We start from the raw sequence: 20,130 nt of genomic DNA on the forward strand, positions 1-20,130 counted from the left end.
TTGCTCATCTGCCAGGCATTCCTACATATAATATATAAGTGGAAGACATGTGAAGATCCCCCAGCAGGAGGGTAAGAAAATTGTCTTGGCCTTGTGCACGTGCGTTTTCCACGGCAGCAGGAAAATAATGAAAATCGCATTGCTTGAGTGCGCTTACAGCGCATAATTTTGAACCCTAGATCATGTTTATCATGTCTTACCATCTAGGCTTCCATTTAGTGGAAATTATGCAAAGTTCGGGATGGTCTATGTCTAGGCGCGGTCTTCCAAAGGTGCTCCATAAGAATTACGGCCTTCCTGGGAACTATTTTCTTGCAAGGCACTCTGCGCCTTATGAATAAAATGCTCATCTTAAACATTATTTTTTAAAAACCAGTTAGATTTTCATAAAGACCCTCTATCCTTAATTTCGGTTAATAAATAAGATATTATCTAACAAAGTTTGAATTCTTGTTAGCATAGTATGGTAACAGGTTTTTATTTAAATTTGTTTTATAAACTTAAAGGACTCTTTGAAAAAAATTATATTCAAACGAGAGACATGATTTTTGAAATATTTTTGATCGAAAAAACTGAAATATCAATGGAAAGTATATATGCAAGTCTCATTTAATTCGAATGACCCTTTACTGAAAATCAATTAATTTTCAGTTCTTCGTAGTTGATCTCCCATCAGGAATTTCTACAGATCGATGTAGGTCAACTGAATCGTAATTGCAAGCACATGTCTCTCCAAACTTGCAACGCGTAAGTACTCCCACCACGCGGATCTAAGGCAAGTCCGGCTGGATGTCTTGGGATTATGAGATTAAGAGATTTTTGAACAAAAAAAAATGTTTTTATTACGGAGCTGGGTATAAGTGCCTTACAATTTATCATCCTCGCAGCAAGACAGAGCTGGGATGTACACACATATAGTAGCCCCCTGATCCGAGAGTTCGTCCGCCAGCTAGGCGCAAATCATCTGAGAGACGGGGTTCAGTGAACCCCGTCCGGGAAAAGATTCAATTTCCCATCTCCCTCTATCTGTGTCCCTCTATCTTCTCTTTTATGTGGGGACGAAGACAAGGCGAAAGCGTAAAATGCTACAATGTTAATGGGTGCCACAGTCGTCGCAGCTGGAGGAGCTGGAGGAGCAGAAGAGTAGGAGCTCCCTAGTAGGAGCTTGTGACGCGTGTCTATCGCGGAAGAGATCTAAAAACGAGGGGCAAGGAAAGAGGGAGGGGAACGAGCTACTACTTTCGCCAGCAAAGCTCCTCCAGTGATTTCTAGGCAAACGAATACTATTCCAGATGGCCGATCACATTAACATGTGACATTAGCATTCCTATCCCCCTAAGGATTGGGAATTTTTCTTTTAAAGAATACAAAATCTAGTAAAAGATAACCATTATACAGATAAATTATATTTTATTGTTTAATATGACGTACTTTCGCAGAAGTGTTTAATAATAAATACATTCAAAACAATGATATATGTAGTCGACTTTAATGAAAAAACTTTAATTAAAAACCGATTATCCCATTAAGTAAGCTTAATATAATATTTATCTCATTATTAAGTAACTCTAGGTAAGTTTTGAATTTCTAGGTTATATTACTTGAGATCTGTGATAAAAATGTACCCTATTTCTTTCAAAGAATCATCTCGTAAACTCCTGTTTTAAAAAGATTCTTTCCTCAGTGCAAAGGCCCCTCCAGAACTTCCAATGCTTTCTCTTCTGATCTCATTTGATTTCACCATCCGGCTGAGGGACTCCCCTTTTCCTCCAGCGACTCGTTTTCCATTATAATGTGGTCCTTGAGATCAAGTGCTCGCTTCCTTTCCCCTTTCGAGAATTGCTTTCTTTAAGGCTGGCACCGAGGCTGGCGTACAAGAACCGGCAGGAAATATTGAATTAATAATTATGTAGATAGGAGTTCTTGATATGTGCATATTTTTACGATGCACTGTTACCTTTTGCCCGCCACTAATTAGGGCGCGGCGCATCTTCGGCAACTTGCTACAACGGTTGCGATCTCCTCAAGCGAGTCCAGGGGTAGACTTATGAATATCCTAGCAGGTTCTTTGTTTTTTGGGTTGAGAAGCCACCCTTGGATGACATCACTTAGATAGCCAAACGATCACTTCACACTAGACGAGCACAAAAAGGAAGAAAAAGGAAGACTGACGAACAACCACTGAGATTCCACCACCATTACCGGGTCGTACCTGTGCGCGATTGTAACGTCCGTCTGGCGGAGGGTTGCTAGACCTCCTAATTATCATTCCTTAATATTTATTTACCGGAGGGTTCAGGTGTCGTCGTCAAAGTCAGAGTCGGAATCATCATCAGGTGCTCGGCTGTTGAATTTCTTATTCGTTTCCATTGGCTTAAGGATTTTTTTGACGCACGACTGAGCTCAGGAAAAAGAAAAAAACGATCTTCCTTTGTTCGGAGTCTTCTGTTCGTGACCCTCTTGCTCCTTCTCCGGCTCCTGATCATTTTTTTCCAGAGCGCGTTAATGCTTTGTGTTCTGAGTCCCTTTGTACGATCGCCGGAGTGGATGGATGGATGGATCGGTGGTGTTGGATGGACGGGCTTTGTTTGGCATTCACTTGGAACTGACTTTGGTTGGCTTTTTAAGGGGCAATCAGGTCTGGCAGCACTTAGAGAAATACTTGTTACTTGTGAAGAAAATATTAAAGAGAAAGGGTATTTTGAATTCTATGGGTAGTTGGACATTTTAAAACTAAATGATAAAAGTGTTTATGTGGCGTATTAGGATACTTTAAGGACAAAACTTCAATTACAAAAGATATAAGCACCATCGTAGGTCCCATCGTTTCTCAAAGTGCATGTCTGAGCAACCACCCTCGGAATTTAGATTGTTTGTGCGGCATCCTGTTGCTTGCTGTTGCATGAAACAGGATGCCAACGAGCGTGTAATGAACAGTTAGCCCCGCACCCTGCCCCGGCCGCCCTTACTCCCTTCCGTCCCATCGAAAAATAAAAGCCACAGCCCAGCCACCCCCGCCAAAGTGCATTCAACTGTTGCTGTTTGATTTCCAATTTGAACGTTTTCCAAAGGAAGAGATAATTGGATGGATATTGCTGTTGACTCCTTTTCCTGTTCAGCTGGGAACTGAAGCAATTTAATGGGTACTCCGTCACTTTTAGTCACTTCCCTAGGCAAAAGTTGCATTCAAGGCTGCCAAGCCCCTAAAAAACTTCCCATTGCCGGCTTGCAAACAATAAAAAACAAAATAAAAACCGAAACAAAACAAAAAGGTGCAAAAAGACCAAACAAATCAAAATCAATTTGTCAAGCGACACTTGCCACCGTAAATAAAAGTGGGCAACAGCAGCAACACTACCAACAATAGCAACAACCCGCTGAAAAAGACATTCGAACGGCAATCAGAAATCAAAACAAAAACCGCTAAAATAACAAAAAACAAGATCACAGGTCTCAGTGATGGCTTGCTAAAATAAAAAACAAGAAAGGAAAGCTTCGCGAGAAACGAAGCTTCTACACCCTTGTCGTTTTTTATTGCTCATTAACAGTTTGCGAAATAGGATCAATAATTTATTGACTGTTTTTATATCCTGTGTAGGTATACTACTTTAAAGCCAAGATTTGGAAAGTATAAAAATAGACTGATTATTTATCGCCTGGTAAAAATCCGAGTTACGTTGGCTTTTGGCTAACTTGCCTTTCACCAAAAACTTTTTGCCCTTTCCCGAATTTTCCATATTTGTCCGACTTTAACCAAAGGATTCTATTGTATAATACAATTGTACATATAACTGAACTTCACTGAAATGCCCTCTCCAACTCAAGGACTGAACACAAATTAATATTTAATTGATATGAAATTATGTATTTTCAGGAGTCAAAGACTACTGCCAAACACCTCCGCAAATAAATTTCAGTTTGTCGAATGTTATACTTGAACAGATTTCGAAGTTACATATATATTAGGCATGTTTAAAATGGTTTTAAAACATTTCAAATTGTTTAAGATACTTAAGTCTTTCACAAGTTTTGAAAGTTTTTGGCAATTATTGTCATCCCGAGGCAAAGGATCTAGGATATTATTTCCCTCATCTCAAGGTATTTAAACAAAATAATTATTGCATAGTTGATATGCATACGTGATATTTGTAAGTTAATATTGTAAGTTAGCGAAATTTAATAAATGGGCGTTTTTAGTCTATGAATGGTATGTATATCTTGCGTAATACTGATTGTTAATAAATTCCAAGACTTTTACCGACCTACCTACGACAATTACCTATATTATATTAAACCTATCACTGCCATTCCAAACCATGCCAAAACGATATGTAACGATAGTTTTAAATCTCAAAGTCCATTTGCCTAAAAACAGACAAGACCGCCCGAACTATATCCTTAGATCGACCCTAGCGTTGCTTCCAGTTTGGCCAAATTATAATACAATTTGGAAGGGTATGAAAAGACCTATTCAAAATGTAAAGGAAAAAGCAGTAACACAAAAAAGGCGCGCATGCGCAAAACCAGTTTTAAGAAAAAGACAAGAGCTTGCGAAATGGAGAACAATCGAGGCTTTTTGGGCCGGCGACAATCGCGTGGTTAATTCTACCTCAACCCAACCCCTAACTTTAATTGTTAGAGGAATGCAGGAATCAAAAGAAAGAAGTGATAACACTAAAAAAACCCTAAACATGTTATTTAGTCCTAGATATTTAAGAACGCTTATATGAAATCTTCTACGGTCTATTGTATCTTAGAAGTAGCTGCCAGAAATTAAATATTTAAGCAAAATTTTAAAATATTTTATTATCTAATAGTTAGTTAATAGTTTGTTTCATTATAGTTTCAAATAAAATATATCGTATAATTTACCCTAAAAAGCCATATTTCATTTTTTTTTTTTCCGGCCTGTAGACATGAATCAGGGCAATTGAAATGATCACAGCGAACTGGACAGGATCAGTACTCCTCGAATACGGGATCGAGGTGTTGAAATGGAGGGGATATGGGTGGAGTGGGGGACAATATGCAAATGGTTGTAAGTCGACGCGACAACTTCATTTGTTCAACGGAGCTGTGGCAGCCAACGGAAACGGCAACCGTTCGACGAGACAGACATTGGGTTTGAGGAGTGGCACGAACAGTCGGGGGGAGTGGGCAGGGAAATGGGAAGTTGATGCACGTCGTTGGCCAAATTGAGGTTAAGTAATGCAGTCAAATGCGTGAAAAATGGCCAGAGAACAAATAACAGCCGCAGCAACTCCACTGCCAGTACCCAGTACACAAAGGCAGAAACAAGGCACAGAAAAATCTGGGCTGAAACTGGGCAGGGCCAAAAGAGGACAAGAGTCGACGCCAAAGAGCTAAGCCCAAAAATGGCGAACCACTGGTAGGACTCGGTGCGTGACGGCAACATAAAACGAGCCCACCGAACGCCAAATCATGTTGTCACCAATATTATCACTATAACCACCGAAACCACTACCAACGGCCATCATCGTCATCGTGGCCAAAAACCTGATCCCCGATTAGCATGCAGGCATTCCTGCGATTGATTTTTTTGGGTCAGCATTGCGAAAATTGATGCCTGTCTGTCAGTTGTCGATAGGTTGTAACGTTAGTACACTTGGAAAATTTAGTTTACTTCTCAAATTTTATTGAAAATTAGAAAACTATTTTAAATATTTAACCAAACAAAATTAATAATAATGGAGGTTTAGCTTTAAGATTTACTTAAACTCCATTATAGATCCTGATTGAGGGGGGTTAGGAAGTAATTTCTAATAAAGTGAAAAAGGCTTGAGAAGGGGCGATATGCATATATTTTAATGAGTTTAGATTCTCAAGGATCGATTCTCTTAGCATCGCTGTCTAAAAAGATTTTCGAAGAGTTTAGTTATTAAGCTTCAATAGGAACTGATTAACATGCATATAATATTATATTTTGACTCGAAAATAAACCATATTAATCGAACCATATTAATTTTATTTTTTAATTTATGTAAAGTGCACATGACCTCTCGATCTCACGGTGGCAAACTTAGTTTCGAACTCGGATTTTGGGATGGATAATTAATTTGGTTTGCCACCTAGTTGGACACTCGAGGCTGACATAGCGACACCTGCCCCCAGCTGGCCAAGCTGAGGAGCAGCACCCCTGCTCCTTTGATCGTCTTTTAGGCTAAGGCTACCCCGAAACGCCGTAAAGCAAAAAGCTCCTCCGGCCAACAAACTGGTTGCCATTGGAGGTAAACACTCGCCGTTTGCCGTTCGGTGTTTGCAGTTCGCCGTTTGCTCTTTGCACGCGGCTTCTAATCCGTTTGGAATTTCAGACACGCCAAAGTGGCGCACCGGCTGTGTTAACTGAGGGGAGCATGCCACAGGTGCACTGAAAAAAGTTGATAATATTCATGTGACCCGTAGGTACGTATATTAAGTGAGAAAAGCTTTGTATAAATAGGAAAACTATATTGATTGTTAGTTATAATTTTTTTAATTTCTCAATCATATTTTTCAGTGACTCGCCACAGGCTGCCTGTTTGGTTGTCCACTTGCCGAGTCGGCTTGGCTTGGTTTTCCAGCTTGGCTAGCTGGTGTCTGCTGCTGGCAAAATGTCAAGTGTCTGCCGCGGAAATGAGGCCGTTGCGGCAACTAGACTTGCTAGAAGAAGACGAAGTTGCAGGTTGCATTGCAACCACTTGAGGATTTAGCCGGCGAGGAACTCGTAACTGTTGTGACATCTTATTTCAACTGAAGGAAGCCAGCAATTTATACAATTATTGCAAAACTGATTTTGGTATTTTGAGGGCAACCAAATATTTATGGAAAAATTCTGTTTAGTTTTTCGAAATAGAGGCAGAAAAGTGACATTTAAAAAACTCATGCTCAAGCCTTTCCTTACTTATTATTATATGTATTTTATACACATAAAACCTAAAAAACAACTTAATAGGTTTGAATGTTTTTATCTAAAACATTATTTGTAGACTATCGCTTATATTAAGTATACGCCACGTGTGCCACTTTTGGCCGTCGCTTTGTTCGCTTATCGCTAAGCTCCATTTGTGGTCTGTGTGTACATGAAAAATATAATTTCCTTTCGCCAGTCAAGCATCATATTTCGGATTTGATGAAGGAGCTAAAATCTCTTGATCGGCTTGAGCACATGCCAAGCGAAATAATAACAGGCCACACTCGTCACGGATCGCCCGCCCAATCACTTGATCACATGTTACGTAATACCCCAGATGGATTGGAGAGAAAAAGTAATAATAATAATAGCCGTTTGGAAGAAAACGGTCAGGTTGAAAAAGCAACGAACAACAAGCCGCCAACAAACAAAATGCATTTCCACGCAGCCTGATGGAAGTAAAGTGAAATGAACCGATGACGATGATGGCCGAACGAAAGCCAGTTGTGAGTTTTCCTCCAAAATGGGAGGGGATGAGGGGAATCCAGTCTGCGATTCGGCTAGCCAGCACATGCCATTTGCCCTCCCCATACGTCCCCGATTTTCCCGATATGCCCGATTTCCCACTACGAATCCCGATCCCATCCCGAGAGCACTCGAAATTGCATGCCGAATTTGCACAGTCAGCCGGCCAGCTAGCCAGCCAGACAACCAGTTTCACTTGCGAAAGCAAACAGCTTCCATTTCCATTTCATTCGAGAGTCGACCGCCGATAGCTGGAAACGCGTTTCGGGCCAAATAGCGCGCTAAAATCAAAAGTAAATCGCATTGCTGATCCCAAAAATGAAGGAAGCCGATCTGAAGGAGCAGTATGCCCGATTTCCGGAAATCAAACGGTCGGAGATCGAGAAGTTCTTGGACTGGATCCATGCCCAGCCGCATATCTCGAAGAAGTTCTCGGAGGGCGAGGCGCTCCACTTTTTCCACGCCTGCAGGTCCAGCATGGAGGTTGCCAAACAGGTGCTGGACATCAATCTCACTGCCCGCACCCACCTGGACGAGTTCTTTTCGAATCTGGACTGCGAGCGCCCGGAAATCAGGAGGGCCATGAACACAGTGTAGGTTAAATGACAAGCTTATAAGGACTCTTGGTAAACAATCATTGAAAATCCTTGCAGTTCCATTGTTCCTCTACCAGGAGCCACTCCGGAAGGCTATCGAGTTATAATCGGCAAACTCGATGATTTAAATACCTCAAACTATAATTTTGCGGACGTTATGAAATTGTAAGTATTCATAGGATCGAGGTGTAAAGCAAACGTCTTTAAATATTATTTTAAAATATTTGTTAGCATTATGGTCCATCTTTCAAAGTGTCCTTCAACACTCTTAAAAGGTCTATAAATAACACTTGTAGTATAGAAACTAATAGCCTTCTAGCACTTATATTATGGTACTTGTGTTGAACTGTCAAAAACCACCCATATCTTTCACTTTTAAAAAAAAGTTCCCATAGTGACATAAGAAATTATTATATACCCCTAAATATCAAAGTTAAGTATAGTTGTTATATACGATTTTTGCAAACACTTGTTCAACTTTAATAGTAATGGCTGACAATAATTACCTCCTCGCTTTTGCGCCATTTGCACGTCATATTTGTGGCGTGATTATGACAAGGCTGAAAGAAGCATGAAAGTATTAAGTATTAAGGTTCTACACTAAAACCTCAAACTAAACACTACTCAAAGCACGCACACGATTCCGGATACAGAGATACACGCTGAGCTACTGAGATACTTTGCCTTAATCCACAGACATTCACAGATCATCGACCACTCTACGCTTACAATCATCATTATAATCTGCTGTATAATGGCAGTCAATTAAGAACAAGCAATTAAACAAGTAAATATTAATAAACATGTCCACTTGGACAGGCAAGGGTGTAACTCAGGGAAGGACTGGAGCAAAGTACGTCCGCTTAATTCAAAAACACAATTTGTTATTCGAGATTAATCGAGATATTCCTTTTTAAATGACTATCTTGCAGATACTGTATGGTGTTCGACTTTTGGATGTACGAGGATGGCATTCAGCCAGGACATGTGATAGTGATCGATCTAAAGGGCTGTTCCTTGGGCCACGTGGCTCGTGTGGGCCTCTTGCAGATGAAAAAGTTCCTATACTATCTTCAGGCAAGGATCCATCTATTTGCATCTAAAATCTCCCATACAATTGTCAAGTTTTCCAGGAAGCGGCTGCTATCAGACTGATTGGCTTTCATTTCATCAACATTGTGCCTTTCATGGATAAGATCCTGGCCTTGATGACCCCCTTTATGAAGAAGGAGCTGTCCAGTGTCCTTCACGTCCACAGCGATTTGAATGCCTTCTTTAAGTTTGTCCCAAAACAAATGCTGCCCAAGGATTATGGCGGAGACGAGGAGTCCACCAGCCTGTCAAAAGGTAGATCTCCTTTAGGCAGAAAATAGATACAATATTTTTTTAAAATGTAATTATTTACAGATATTTATTACAAAAAACTGTTGGATAATCGCAAGGAAATGCTTGAATTCGAGACTCGCCATCAGGTGAACGAGAAACTTAGACCCGGAAAGCCCAAAAACGTCTCAGATCTTTTCGGGATTGAAGGAAACTTCAAGAAGTTAGACATTGATTGAGGTTGAGTTTGATTTTTGGGGAAAGTTACTTTTGTTTCGTAGGTGGTTTGATAGAGAAATATATTTTGTATGGTGATTCAAACATTTCTTCAGATGTATTTTTCTCATTTTTCAGTTATAGCTTTGCTTTCAATATACATAAAATGTGGGATGTCGGATGAAAGAAAAATGTACATTATGCTTTAAATGACGAATGGTATGACTGCAAGTAACTACTTTTTGCAAAATTCCATCTCATGGTTTTACATTCTCTTACATTCTATTCGATTAGGTTATGGTAAAATCAGATATTGAAAAAAAGTTTGATATATTTATAAATATATATACCGAATCTATCCATATACTTAGGTAACTATTATTGTATTGATATCTTTATACATAAAACTGCGTCTTTCAGTGTCAATAAAACTTAGAACTGTTACTCTCTGAGTAAAAAAAATAAAATAGCGCTTGGATTATCGGGGATTTGGATTAATAAGTTGGCGTCCAAAATATGGACTTAGTACATTCGGATCAGACAAAAATAATTGATTCTGAGTTTCTCTGGAATATCAAGGATGCTATTTTCCTGAATTACAGGCAGTCTTTCCAGGCGGTTCAATCTCCTTTCTATCTACTCTGTTCTTTTTTTTATTATCCTTAACTATTCACTGTTTAAACACTTGATTCATTTGATTGTGTCTCATGCCCTGTGGGCTCGGGGCGTTGTTTGCCATGTTTATTTGTCGCATGCGGTTGTTGTTCTTTCCTGAACTGCGCCCTGTGGCCTTGGATGATGGCTTTTGATGAGGGGGCTCTGGTATGAGACTAAACGGCGGATTGGGGTTCACATTCATGGGTAACTGAAATTTGGATAACAAATTGTGTTAAAGAAAAAACCAAAATTCAAAAACCTATTTACTCACAGGTATGTTAAAGCGCTGAATTGGAGTTGTTTGCGAGAGCGGTTTTGGATTAAAGCTGATGGCATTTCGCTGGCCAGGCATGAGATTGCCTAAATGGTTGCTCGGTGCCGGAGTGGAAACCATCATCGCGTTCATGCCGCTGTTATTCGTATTAATTAGTACCGGCGAGGGCGTCACAGTGGTTCCTATATTGCTGACCACCGGGCGCAGATAGGTGGTGGAGGGCAGCTTGAGAACCGCCTCCTGATTGGATGGGTTCATCATGGGTAGCATTGGCGACCACTTCTTAGAACCGGGACCGCTCATCGCTGGTCCTGCTGCTGGAACAGATACATTTCGAATTATCTGGGTGCTGGCATTTGGAGTGACGCTCGTATTGGCCGTCGAGGTGGTTGCCATCGGGGTCTTGGATTTGGATCGCATGGGTTCCATTCCAACAGGCATGGTAGCAGAGTGCGTCGGCGGATTCAGCTGTATATTGGACGCCTGCCCGCAAGTGCTCGAGTGCTTGGCCCAGTGCATCTGCTGACAGGGATAGTCGCAGTATGAGGTGTTCCAACAGCAATAGAGTTGTGCCTCTCGCATGCAGTTGGCGCACCACTGCTTTTTCTTCGCCTCCTCCACGGCCCGCATCCTCTCCAGGGTGCTCTGCTGGCGGAGTTCGTTGATTGTCCGTTTGTTCTCCTGCTCTATTGTCTTACGCATTTCGGATAGCATTAGCTCGTGGGTGCGTTGCATGTCCGTCACCTGACGATCATAGTGCTGCTTCAGTCGCTCGTTCTCCAACAAAAGGCCGGCGATGCGAGCTTGGAGCACACTCTGTTCGCCGGAGCCCATGTCGCAGAGTGTGTCCTCGATAACGGAAATAAAGTAGTCCGTGATCTGAGGAAGCAGACATTAAGTTAGAAAAACAATTTAATTACAAAAGGTGCTGGTTACCTTGTGGGCATTCTCCTTTAGTTTCCTGGAAACCGGTCCTGCTTGCGATGGATAGATCTGGGAACCATCAGACTGCAGTGGGCCGCAAGGACGAGCGACCAACTTGGGCGGACCAGACCGCAAAAGCATCTCACTTAAGGCCGTGGCCATTCCAGGAGTTATGGGTTCGTTAAGGTTCGTCTCACCCACCACAGTTTCGCTTGGCAATCCATTCAGAGCATTGGCCAAAATGCCGCTCTGCTCTGAGCTGGATGTTGTAGCCTGTGTTGGGTTCGTGCCCGCACTTGTCGGGGGACCACTTAAGTCTGCCAGTGGGGGAGGCATGGATGGGGTGCTGCTACCCGGCAGATTAGGCATCGAAGCTTGTGAGTTTTGCAGCGTGCTCTTGGAAACGGCCCTCAAGGGAGGAACAGGTATAGTCATGGGATTGTTTGGATTGCAGTTGGCCGTCTGCTCCACTGGTATAACCACCATGTTGGATCGGAGCAGATTTGAAGCAGGTGTGCCTTGGGCAGCACTTGGTGGCGAGGTAGAATTGGGTGTGCGCTCGCCTTTCGACCTAAACTGATGGGGTGCCGGCGATTTGATCTTCGGGGACATCTGAGGGGTTACCGACGGTGTCCTGCTGGTCCCATGAACCGCACTGGGCTTGGGCGATGCCGACGGCGAAGGAGAGGCTGAGGGCAAAGGGGCAGATGTCGGTGACGTTGAGTGAGCTGTTAAGGATGTTGGACCAAGTGCTTGTGCTGTTTGCGGCGCTTGTGCTGAACGACGTTTGGATGTTGAGTCTGTAGTTTTGCCACTCTGCTTTTGGTTTATCCGTTGGATGGTTGTGTCGCCCACAAAACGCACCAGCTCATCTGTGGCAGGTGACTCCTCCCGAATCGATTGGATAACAGTTTCCGTTCGTGGCGGCAATGGAGCGGGCGGTGGCATCGGTTGCGGCATGGGTATCGTTTCCGATCTTTGGGTAAAACTCGCTCGTTGCTCTTGTTCGTCCGTTTCCATTTCCTCCTCGCTGAAGATTTCCTCCTTAATTTTAATCGCTTCTGGAACCAGGTTTCCTACTGGTTCAGCGGGGGCAGGTCGTGTGGGGGCTGCCACCGGGGGATCTGGTGGTGGAGCCGTCACCCTTTGCGGCCTTTGCAGGTGCCCTTCCTGGGATTGTTGCTTGGCGAGCTGCTCCGTTGGATTTTGGTGTGTTCTGGTTGTCTCTTCAGTTTCTTCCTCCTCGGGCTCTGACATTACTTCCGTTTTGATTTCCACAAACGGAATAACCTTCTTGATGAGTTGCTGCTGCTGCCGTTCGACTTCCGACTGGGCTTCAGCTTTTTCTTGGGCTTTTGTCTTAGTAGGGGTGGAGATAGCTGCTGGCTTAGCTGCTGGAGGAGGTGCAGGTGAAGGGACATCCGGAGGAGCAGGTGAAGGGTCAGCCGGAGGTACAGGTGGAGGGGCAGCTGGAGGAACAGGAGGAGGGGCAGGCGGAAGTGTAGTTGGCACAGCTGGAGACTCTTCGGCTTGCACTTTCTGGGGCTGTTCCCGTGGAATCTTGGTGATGGTAACTCCCTGACGGCGTTGGACCAACTCCACAACAGAAACTACTGCAGCTGCAGAGGCATCCATTGCTGGATCCTGATTCGATGTCTCCTTTTTCTGCAGCTGCTCCTTTAATTTCAAAATGTCCTTATTAGATCCTGCTTTCTCCTCTGAGTCTCTATCGGGTTCCTTCTCGTGCTGCTTTCTGGCATGCTTGGATTTCTTCTTGTAGTCGCTGGATTCACTGGTGCAACTAGCATCACTTAGGGAATGTTTGCGCTTCGTGGTCACAGACTCCGGAGCTTCGACAGAAGCGGTGGTTGTGGTTTTGGTGGCTAGCGACTTTCGCTTGAGAAGAACCTTGCAACGCGAGTCGCTGAGAGATTCGCCTGCCCTGGATATGACTTCGTAGTTGCTGCTCTTGTGCTTTGGATGATCACTCGATGCGGATGTTGAAACTGGTACGACCTCCGCCTCTATGGCCTTCTTGGCCGGACTGCTGGAAGGATCGGACTCATTCCCCGACTCAGTTGTTTTGCTCTTCTTGACGATGGACAGTTTATCTCCCGCAGTTTTGCGGATGAGGAACTGCAGTGGCGTTTTATTCGCGGGCTCCATCTCCCGATCGATGGCCGCAAAAACGCCAGGCATCATTTGCTCCAGCTGCTGTTGCTCCTCCATCGGGTCGTAGGCGGTGCGAAATGGGGCGTAGTTAAAGGCTCCTATCTTCCGCTTTATGTACTCTATGTGCACCTCCACCTCGTGTATGCATTCAGCCAAATCTCTCGCAGACCTGCGACTGGTCTGGGTGTTTGGGTTCTGAGCGGAATATAAGAAGCAATCCTTCACGGGCACGAAGGCTCGATCGTGCTTGCCAAAGAATCGCACGTTCACCAATGATGGATTGGTGGATCCCATTGCTTTGGCGGGCCAGTATGGGAATCCCTTTAGCTTGGCCCACAGCAGGAGATGGGGTTGTCGGCAAACTTTGACGAACCACTCGTCGCTGGAGTTGGCGTTCAAATAGCATTCGGGGCAGGTGTCTATTTCATTCGCCTCCTGCCGGCAAACCTTCACCACTGCCTTCGAGGCTTGCTCCACTTTGGCATCTACGGAAAGCAGATTGTTTATTAAAAGCGATAAGTGATTTTTGGTGGCACAAGTGCCTACGAAAATGTACCCACTTACCGCCATTGTCCAAGATGAGGGCATTGTGCTGGATCCACTTGACCTCGCCGAGAAACTCGTCGGTGTTCTGGAAGGCTCCATTGCGGATTTTTTCCGCCAGAGTCTCGAAGCTCACCGGGTTAACGAAATACTTTTTGTACGTCTGCGGGAACACTTCTAGCGGCGAACGCAGCTTGTGGGCCTGTGGGGGGGAGTAAGCACAAGAGTTTAGCGAGGATTTAGTGAGGGTTGCAAATTCGCCGCAAGGCGAAGAGAGAGCCACCAGTGTGTGTCGTTCGCAAACAAGTTTGCCCGTGATTCCCTCAGATACACCACCACAAATACACATGAGCATGGGGGCAATAAATAGGATGGCTGGCAACGCGGAGGAAAATGGGATATGGGTGATAAAAAATGAATGATGCCTGTTGTGCGGCCCCTTCCTGTTTCATACTCAAACAACGGTCTCCACTGGATACCAAAAATGGGCAATTGTCTATAAGAAGAAGCTCTTAAAGTACACAAAGAATATACAGCAAAGGTCATGAAAATAGTAGCTAATAACCACTTTGGTCAAAACATAAAGTGGATAATGTTTGGAAATGTCAGTAAAGTAAATGTTTCAACCAAACCATAAAACACCCAATACTATTACTGAAACCTCTTCTTTATAATTGTAAATAATGGTTTGCACTTGTTTGCGCTGAGCTGTCCAGCTCGCTGCGAATTGTTTTAAATGCTTCTAGCTAACCAGACGGTGATCACATTAAGCTAATTAATTAATTCTCTCCATACCCACACATTTCCAACACATCTAACGAGCGAAAATATCAATAATTTAATCTAATTAATGGGGCATGCCACTTAGGGAGCTACTTTGTGGAAGAAGTAAAAGAAAGAAAAGCTGGCCATGTCCTCACCCTAACAAACTGTGGATACTGAAGATTCCACAAATTGATAAGCAAAAATAATGACGTAACCAATGAAGAATAAAAAGCTGCCTAAATTAAATAATATAAAATAGAAAAGAAAAAAAAAGGTTTGTTGGAAATTGTCTATCCATTGATCTATTGAGCTTCAAAACAAGGTTAAAAAACCTATTGAGTGGTGAAGTTGGAACCCATAAACCTTATTCTTCATGTACACAAAGCCCTCACAAACACACAGACGTGCATTCCCTACACAAGCAAATGGCTTCGGCCAACGACTTCCAGATAAGTGAATGAAGAGACAAGCCACGTGAGTCGCTGAAGTGCTCAGACTTGCGACGAACTAAGCCCATGAAGTGCACCAGAGCTGGAGCCTGAAGGGTCAAGGGAATCTTGTCGGCCCAGATGGTCAAACTGAAACCCAATAGCCGGCGAGGCAAATCAGCAAACCAGCGAGTCATTTCAGGTGTCTATACATATCTGTAGCGCTTCTAGAGCGAGAGACAAAAATGGTACGTGGACTGAAATGCAAACGAGTGCCGGCGACAAAGAGCGCAAAGCCCCAGCACATGTTATATACAATTAACGTCAAAATAATGTCACGAAAGAGCCACCCCCTCTATATGTACGTGTTAAATGGAACATTTCTGATGTGGTATGCAGTGCAAACTGTTACATGTTTAAATACCTACTAAAATAGGCAGGTAGTAGCTTTGTTTCAGATATTTTTGGGCAGATTACTATGTATGGATGCAAGCTGTTAGATAAGCAGTACCAATTGTCTGAGCTGGATAGGTAGGGTTATTTGTAAACACATACACGCACAAGCGTTTTTGCAAAATATATTTCGCATTATTCTAAATCAGACCTCAGACTAGTATTCAGAGAGATAAAGAAGTCTAATGGCAAACGAGATACCATACAATTGGAATCGATGGCCTGGGCCAATCCCCGCAAAATCAGCATAATCACTCACCCCGCGCACATGCTTCATGCGCTCCAGGGCGAAGGAGAGCAGCTGGCTCAGCAGATCGGTGGAGACATCGTTGCGCCGCAGTCTGTAAAATGGGGAGACAAATAAACAATGGCTCACATTATGTGCCGGGGAATATAGGGTGCTACAGTCACCTCTTCGGAGCCGTCTCGATCAGTTGGCACTCGGGGCACTTCCAGGAGGAGTCGAACTTGGTGGTGGCGGGTCGCACGCAGTACGAGTGGAACGAACGCAGGCACTTTGAGCAGGGTTGTAGTTTTCCGCATTGCCGGCATTTCCAGCAGAAGGGATCCCAGCCAGCCTATGTGGAGGGAAAGAAAGTAAAATTTAAATAATAATGATCCTAATAAGAGTACTCACCACAGGCGGCTCTTGCCAGATCATTTTCAACCTCTGTATGGCCTCCTCCTGCTCTTTTTCAGGCGCTGAAGCTATAGTCTTTGACTCGCTGACGTCGGAGAACAGAGAGTTCTGCGCCTCCAGCTCCCCACTGGGCCAGTCGCTGTCTACGTCGACGTCCGCTTCTCCCGAAGTGTTCAGGGCAAGCTCCGTCTCTGGGTTATCGTTCATGATGCTGTCGAGGAAGGCGCTGTGCTTCTTGGCAAACTCTTCGTTCTCGCTGCGCATGTTGCCCCTCCGCGATGCTCGCTCGTCGTTGCTCCAGCTGTTAGTCAGTGACAGCGTCTTGCTGCGGGATTTCAAGCGGTTGAGTTGGTGGTCAGCTGGCATACTGTTGCTGTCCTCGGCATTCAGATGGGCCAGACGCTCGCCTTCGTCGAAAGCCATAGAACGTCCCCGCATTCTGCCGATCTTGACAACCTTCCCGCCCGATTCTTCCTGGCACCAATCCTCGTCTGAATCACAAATGGGAGCTGGGATACTCTTACTCCGCTTAAGGGCGGCTTTAGAAGACTTTGCCATCTTTTTGGTGGAGGAGTTCAGGCTGCGGGACAGTTCCCCGACAGCTGCGTGGTGTACGAGATTCGTGGCAGCATAGCGCGACTTCCTTCGCTTCAACTTGGATCCGTCGATAACGAAATTCGTCAACACTTCGGACTCAATGTGAGATCGTTGCAGGGCAAGCATCTCCTTGGGCACCTTGGCCTGGGTCTTGTTGTTCGGGGTGGAAGTGCTGACCTTCGTCAGTTTCATGGTCAGGGAGGATCCCACATTGATGTTGGAAGGACTCGAACTGGAGGAGTTACTGCTCCCGTTGGCGGATCTTGGGGGTGCGCTGACCACATACTTTTGGCGCTTGCTGGGCATGTTGGCCGGCTCCAAATGGCTTTCCGTCTGGCTATCCATGTGGCCATCCAGCATCTGTGGCTGCGGACTGTGAATGGCGGAGAGGGCTTCGTAGTCCGGCCGGGGAATGGATTTTATGCTGTCCCCGTTGCTATCGCTGCTGTCGTTGCTTTCCATGCTACACGGTCCAATCTGGAAAGATGATGCTGATAATACGAGGAGCGGAAAAACCTATACCAGAACACTGGTACATGAGTTGCTTCATGTGACGAATTCGTCGAGTGGCAAATCTATGAATAAATGCAAAAGTGTCACGATATCGTGCGTGTTTTCGTTTCTATACACTTTTAGGGGGTATGTGAGTTTCAATTACAATGTTATATAAAACAGGAACTAGTTTGCAGCGGAAAGGTGCCAGGAATTGGTTTCTTTAGAGGATTTAAAAGCAGAAATGTTTCAAAACAAAGATGTACATACACATACAATCAGATGTTATTGAAGATCACGAATGAGTTGAAAAATAATTAACAAAATTTCTGAATGACTAATCGGAAATGGTTTCCTAGCATCTCAGGCAAGAACTACATGGCGTTTCCTATGACTTCCAAGCGCCGGAAGTTCAACGATGACAAAATTATAACTTCCAATACTGGCTAGGGAATATTGGCGTCGGATTATTGAAATTCTGTTTGCTTTCACGGTACTTTGTTGGTTTTGTTTTTGCGTCACCTGCGCCGACTTCAGCGAGAGGCAGCGGCAATCGCTGTTTCCGCAGATAGCATTCCTCACCCACCTGGCTCCGAAAATCGCAAGAGGGAAGCCTCAGCGTAGCGGGCACTTCACTACCATTTTAGCAATGAGGTCAATACAGGAAACAGGAGCTATTTCGGGTGGCCTCTAGTCGTCATATTTCGCCTGGCAAGAAGATGCACGTCTGGCCGTTTCTGCTGCTGCTTCTGCAAGAGAATATGTGCGCACGTTAAAATCTATGTTTGTGTTATTCTGCATTCGCAGCTTGTGTGGGGAATTGGAAAGAGGAAAAGGGAACATGTCCGCAAGGGGGTCGCCGGGAATCGGTTTGCGGAGCAAACGAGAACTGGGAAACGGGCGTGCTTGCTCTTACCAATTTCTCCTCTGCTTGCAGTCCAAATAATCAGTTTCCAGCGAGTGGTTTGTGCTTCTTTCTTCTGCTCCCGCAGGACTATCCTCCGACGATGATCTCCTTTTATTATGCACTTGATGTAACGCACTTTTCTGGTTTAATTGATGGTTTCGGAAAATTGGCGCAGCTGCTAATGTTGGTCAAATCAGCACCGACATTTTTGCGGAAACATGAAACGGTGGATCGTGAAACGCGGGCGGGATTTTGATTTTTGAATTCTTACCTAGTGTTACCTTAATTTTATGCAATCAAGTTTGTAATTACTTTGATTACGCTTACAAAGTAGCATTCTTTTGTTTTAAATCTAAAATATGTAAGAAAAATCGTTTGCTTCGGCCAATTTTAGTGTGACCGCGAATTTGGATGAGGAAAATACTAAATGCAGAGAGCGGCGCAGTGCGAATTCGCCGTGGAACGTTCTCTTCGCCTTGCTCTCCTGGCGCTTGTTGCTCTCGTTTCGCCACTGTTTTGAATTTATAAATAAATTTGCATAAACATAATTACGTTTAAATAAATAACCATGCCGGTAATTCTCAAAAGATTATTAGAAAAATACGAATTGTAAAAGTTTAGAATTAGAATAAGTCTTTACAGGTATTACCAGTGAAAACTATCTTTTAAATCCTAGTATTACAGGAGATTTCTATATCAGTGGGAACGGCAATCCAGGTAGGTGACAAACCAAATATGATTATGTTTTTTTAAACATGCCTTTTTTGGGAAAATGTTCAGGTAAAAACTCCGAGTTTCTAGTTGTAGGGAATGGCATCCATAATTTATAAAAATCTCCCCTAGATTGCTATAAAAATGATTATTTATTAATGCGACATAGAAAGGCTTTAAAATTTACTACAAGTCTGGGATTTTAGGCCCTAACTCATTAGGGGCTATAAAAATAAATCAGGTAATGTGTAAATGGCTAAATAGTGGACAGTGGTAGGTGGTAAGTGGTCATATGCATCATAATTTTGGTTAATTAAGTTGGCTTGAATTCCGATGATCTCTCTCCAATTTGGTTTTCGAATATAATGAGCTGAATAATGACCGAAAATGCAGAGCCATTTGCATGAATTTATAATGGCGGGAATAACCTTGAAACTACCATAAATCATTGGGCAGCTTCACGAAATATATTTTTATGGCAATTTGAGAAGTTTAATTAAAATTAGAAGGCTCCACCGAACAAGCTGGACTCGTACTAAAAACACTTCCCCGACTAGATATAACCCTGCTGGCAGGTAAACAAGTTATGAATCCCATTACATAAACCATTTCCCAGGCTGACAATCCCCACAAAATGGCTGGAAACGGGCCGAGGTGGGAGCCGCCTGTAAAGGGGGTGGGTGGCAACCCAAGGACTTCGGAATGGTTGAACTTCTACAAACGGTTTTCATATATTCATGGCAAATTATAATGCTGCGCGGGGATAAAATGCGACGAAGAAAGACAAAAGTTGGCCCATTCATAAGGGTCACACTCGGGCGGGCAGACATGGCCATCCTAAGCATCCCAGCCACCCACGCCCCTTGTTTTACCTTACCGCCCACTTAACCCCGAGCCATTATCCTCGAACCTTGGGCTTTCAAAATAGCGACAATGTCGAGCTGCTGCTCCTCCTCCCGGCCGTTCGGCCACGTGTAAACATGCATCTCCATATATC

At 43.8% G+C, this 20,130-nt stretch overlaps 2 protein-coding genes and 1 long non-coding RNA gene across 5 annotated transcripts; 1 reads left to right on the forward strand and 2 right to left on the reverse strand.

The window, feature by feature from the left end:
- Positions 1-1,720: 1,720 nt before the first annotated feature.
- LOC108128050 (uncharacterized) lies at positions 1,721-2,466 on the reverse strand. The gene is made up of 3 exons (XR_001773466.3): positions 2,213-2,466; positions 1,958-2,134; positions 1,721-1,866 (listed from the first exon to the last, which is right to left on the reverse strand). It is a non-coding gene; the product is annotated as an uncharacterized lncRNA (long non-coding RNA).
- A 5,173-nt stretch (positions 2,467-7,639) lies between these two features.
- On the forward strand, positions 7,640-10,037 carry LOC108128184 (alpha-tocopherol transfer protein-like). The gene is made up of 5 exons (XM_017245615.3): positions 7,640-8,028; positions 8,089-8,196; positions 8,964-9,108; positions 9,165-9,378; positions 9,439-10,037. The coding sequence occupies exons 1-5, from the start codon at positions 7,754-7,756 to the stop codon at positions 9,591-9,593; spliced, it is 897 nt and encodes a 298-aa protein (XP_017101104.1). The 5' UTR covers positions 7,640-7,753; the 3' UTR covers positions 9,594-10,037.
- A 94-nt stretch (positions 10,038-10,131) lies between these two features.
- Positions 10,132-18,817, reverse strand: Zmynd8 (Zinc finger MYND-type containing 8). Of its 3 annotated transcripts, XM_070281223.1 has the most exons (10): positions 18,694-18,817; positions 18,432-18,600; positions 18,102-18,264; positions 16,424-17,500; positions 16,198-16,364; positions 16,046-16,127; positions 14,162-14,342; positions 11,438-14,082; positions 10,499-11,380; positions 10,132-10,435 (listed from the first exon to the last, which is right to left on the reverse strand). In XM_070281223.1, the coding sequence occupies exons 4-10, from the start codon at positions 17,483-17,485 to the stop codon at positions 10,241-10,243; spliced, it is 5,214 nt and encodes a 1,737-aa protein (XP_070137324.1). In that variant the 5' UTR covers positions 17,486-17,500; positions 18,102-18,264; positions 18,432-18,600; positions 18,694-18,817; the 3' UTR covers positions 10,132-10,240. The 3 variants fall into 3 exon arrangements, with proteins under 3 accessions (XP_070137324.1, XP_017101102.2, XP_070137325.1); XM_017245613.3 differs by lacking the exon at positions 18,694-18,817 and having other exon boundaries at positions 18,432-18,623; XM_070281224.1 differs by lacking the exons at positions 18,102-18,264; positions 18,432-18,600; positions 18,694-18,817 and adding an exon at positions 17,786-18,067.
- Between the last annotated feature and the right edge of the window lie 1,313 nt (positions 18,818-20,130).

The sequence above is a fragment of the Drosophila bipectinata genome, chromosome 3R (genome assembly GCF_030179905.1).
Source record: "Drosophila bipectinata strain 14024-0381.07 chromosome 3R, DbipHiC1v2, whole genome shotgun sequence".
Taxonomy (NCBI): Eukaryota; Metazoa; Arthropoda; class Insecta; order Diptera; family Drosophilidae; genus Drosophila; species Drosophila bipectinata.

What these genes read in the sequence shown, in the direction of transcription:
- LOC108128184 (XM_017245615.3), top strand. Translation starts at nt 7,754, where the DNA reads ATGAAGGAAGCCGATCTGAAGGAGCAGTATGCCCGATTTCCGGAAATC. An exon ending in AGGAGGGCCATGAACACAGT is followed by an intron (nt 8,029 to 8,088) that starts GTAGGTTAAATG and finishes AAATCCTTGCAG; the next exon opens with TTCCATTGTTCCTCTACCAG. An exon ending in GTCCACCAGCCTGTCAAAAG is followed by an intron (nt 9,379 to 9,438) that starts GTAGATCTCCTT and finishes AATTATTTACAG; the next exon opens with ATATTTATTACAAAAAACTG.
- Zmynd8 (XM_070281223.1), bottom strand. Translation starts at nt 17,485, where the DNA reads ATGGAAAGCAACGACAGCAGCGATAGCAACGGGGACAGCATAAAATCC. An exon ending in ATCGAGACGGCTCCGAAGAG is followed by an intron (nt 16,128 to 16,197) that starts GTGACTGTAGCA and finishes CCCATTTTACAG; the next exon opens with ACTGCGGCGCAACGATGTCT. An exon ending in GCATGAAGCATGTGCGCGGG is followed by an intron (nt 14,343 to 16,045) that starts GTGAGTGATTAT and finishes TCCCCCCCACAG; the next exon opens with GCCCACAAGCTGCGTTCGCC.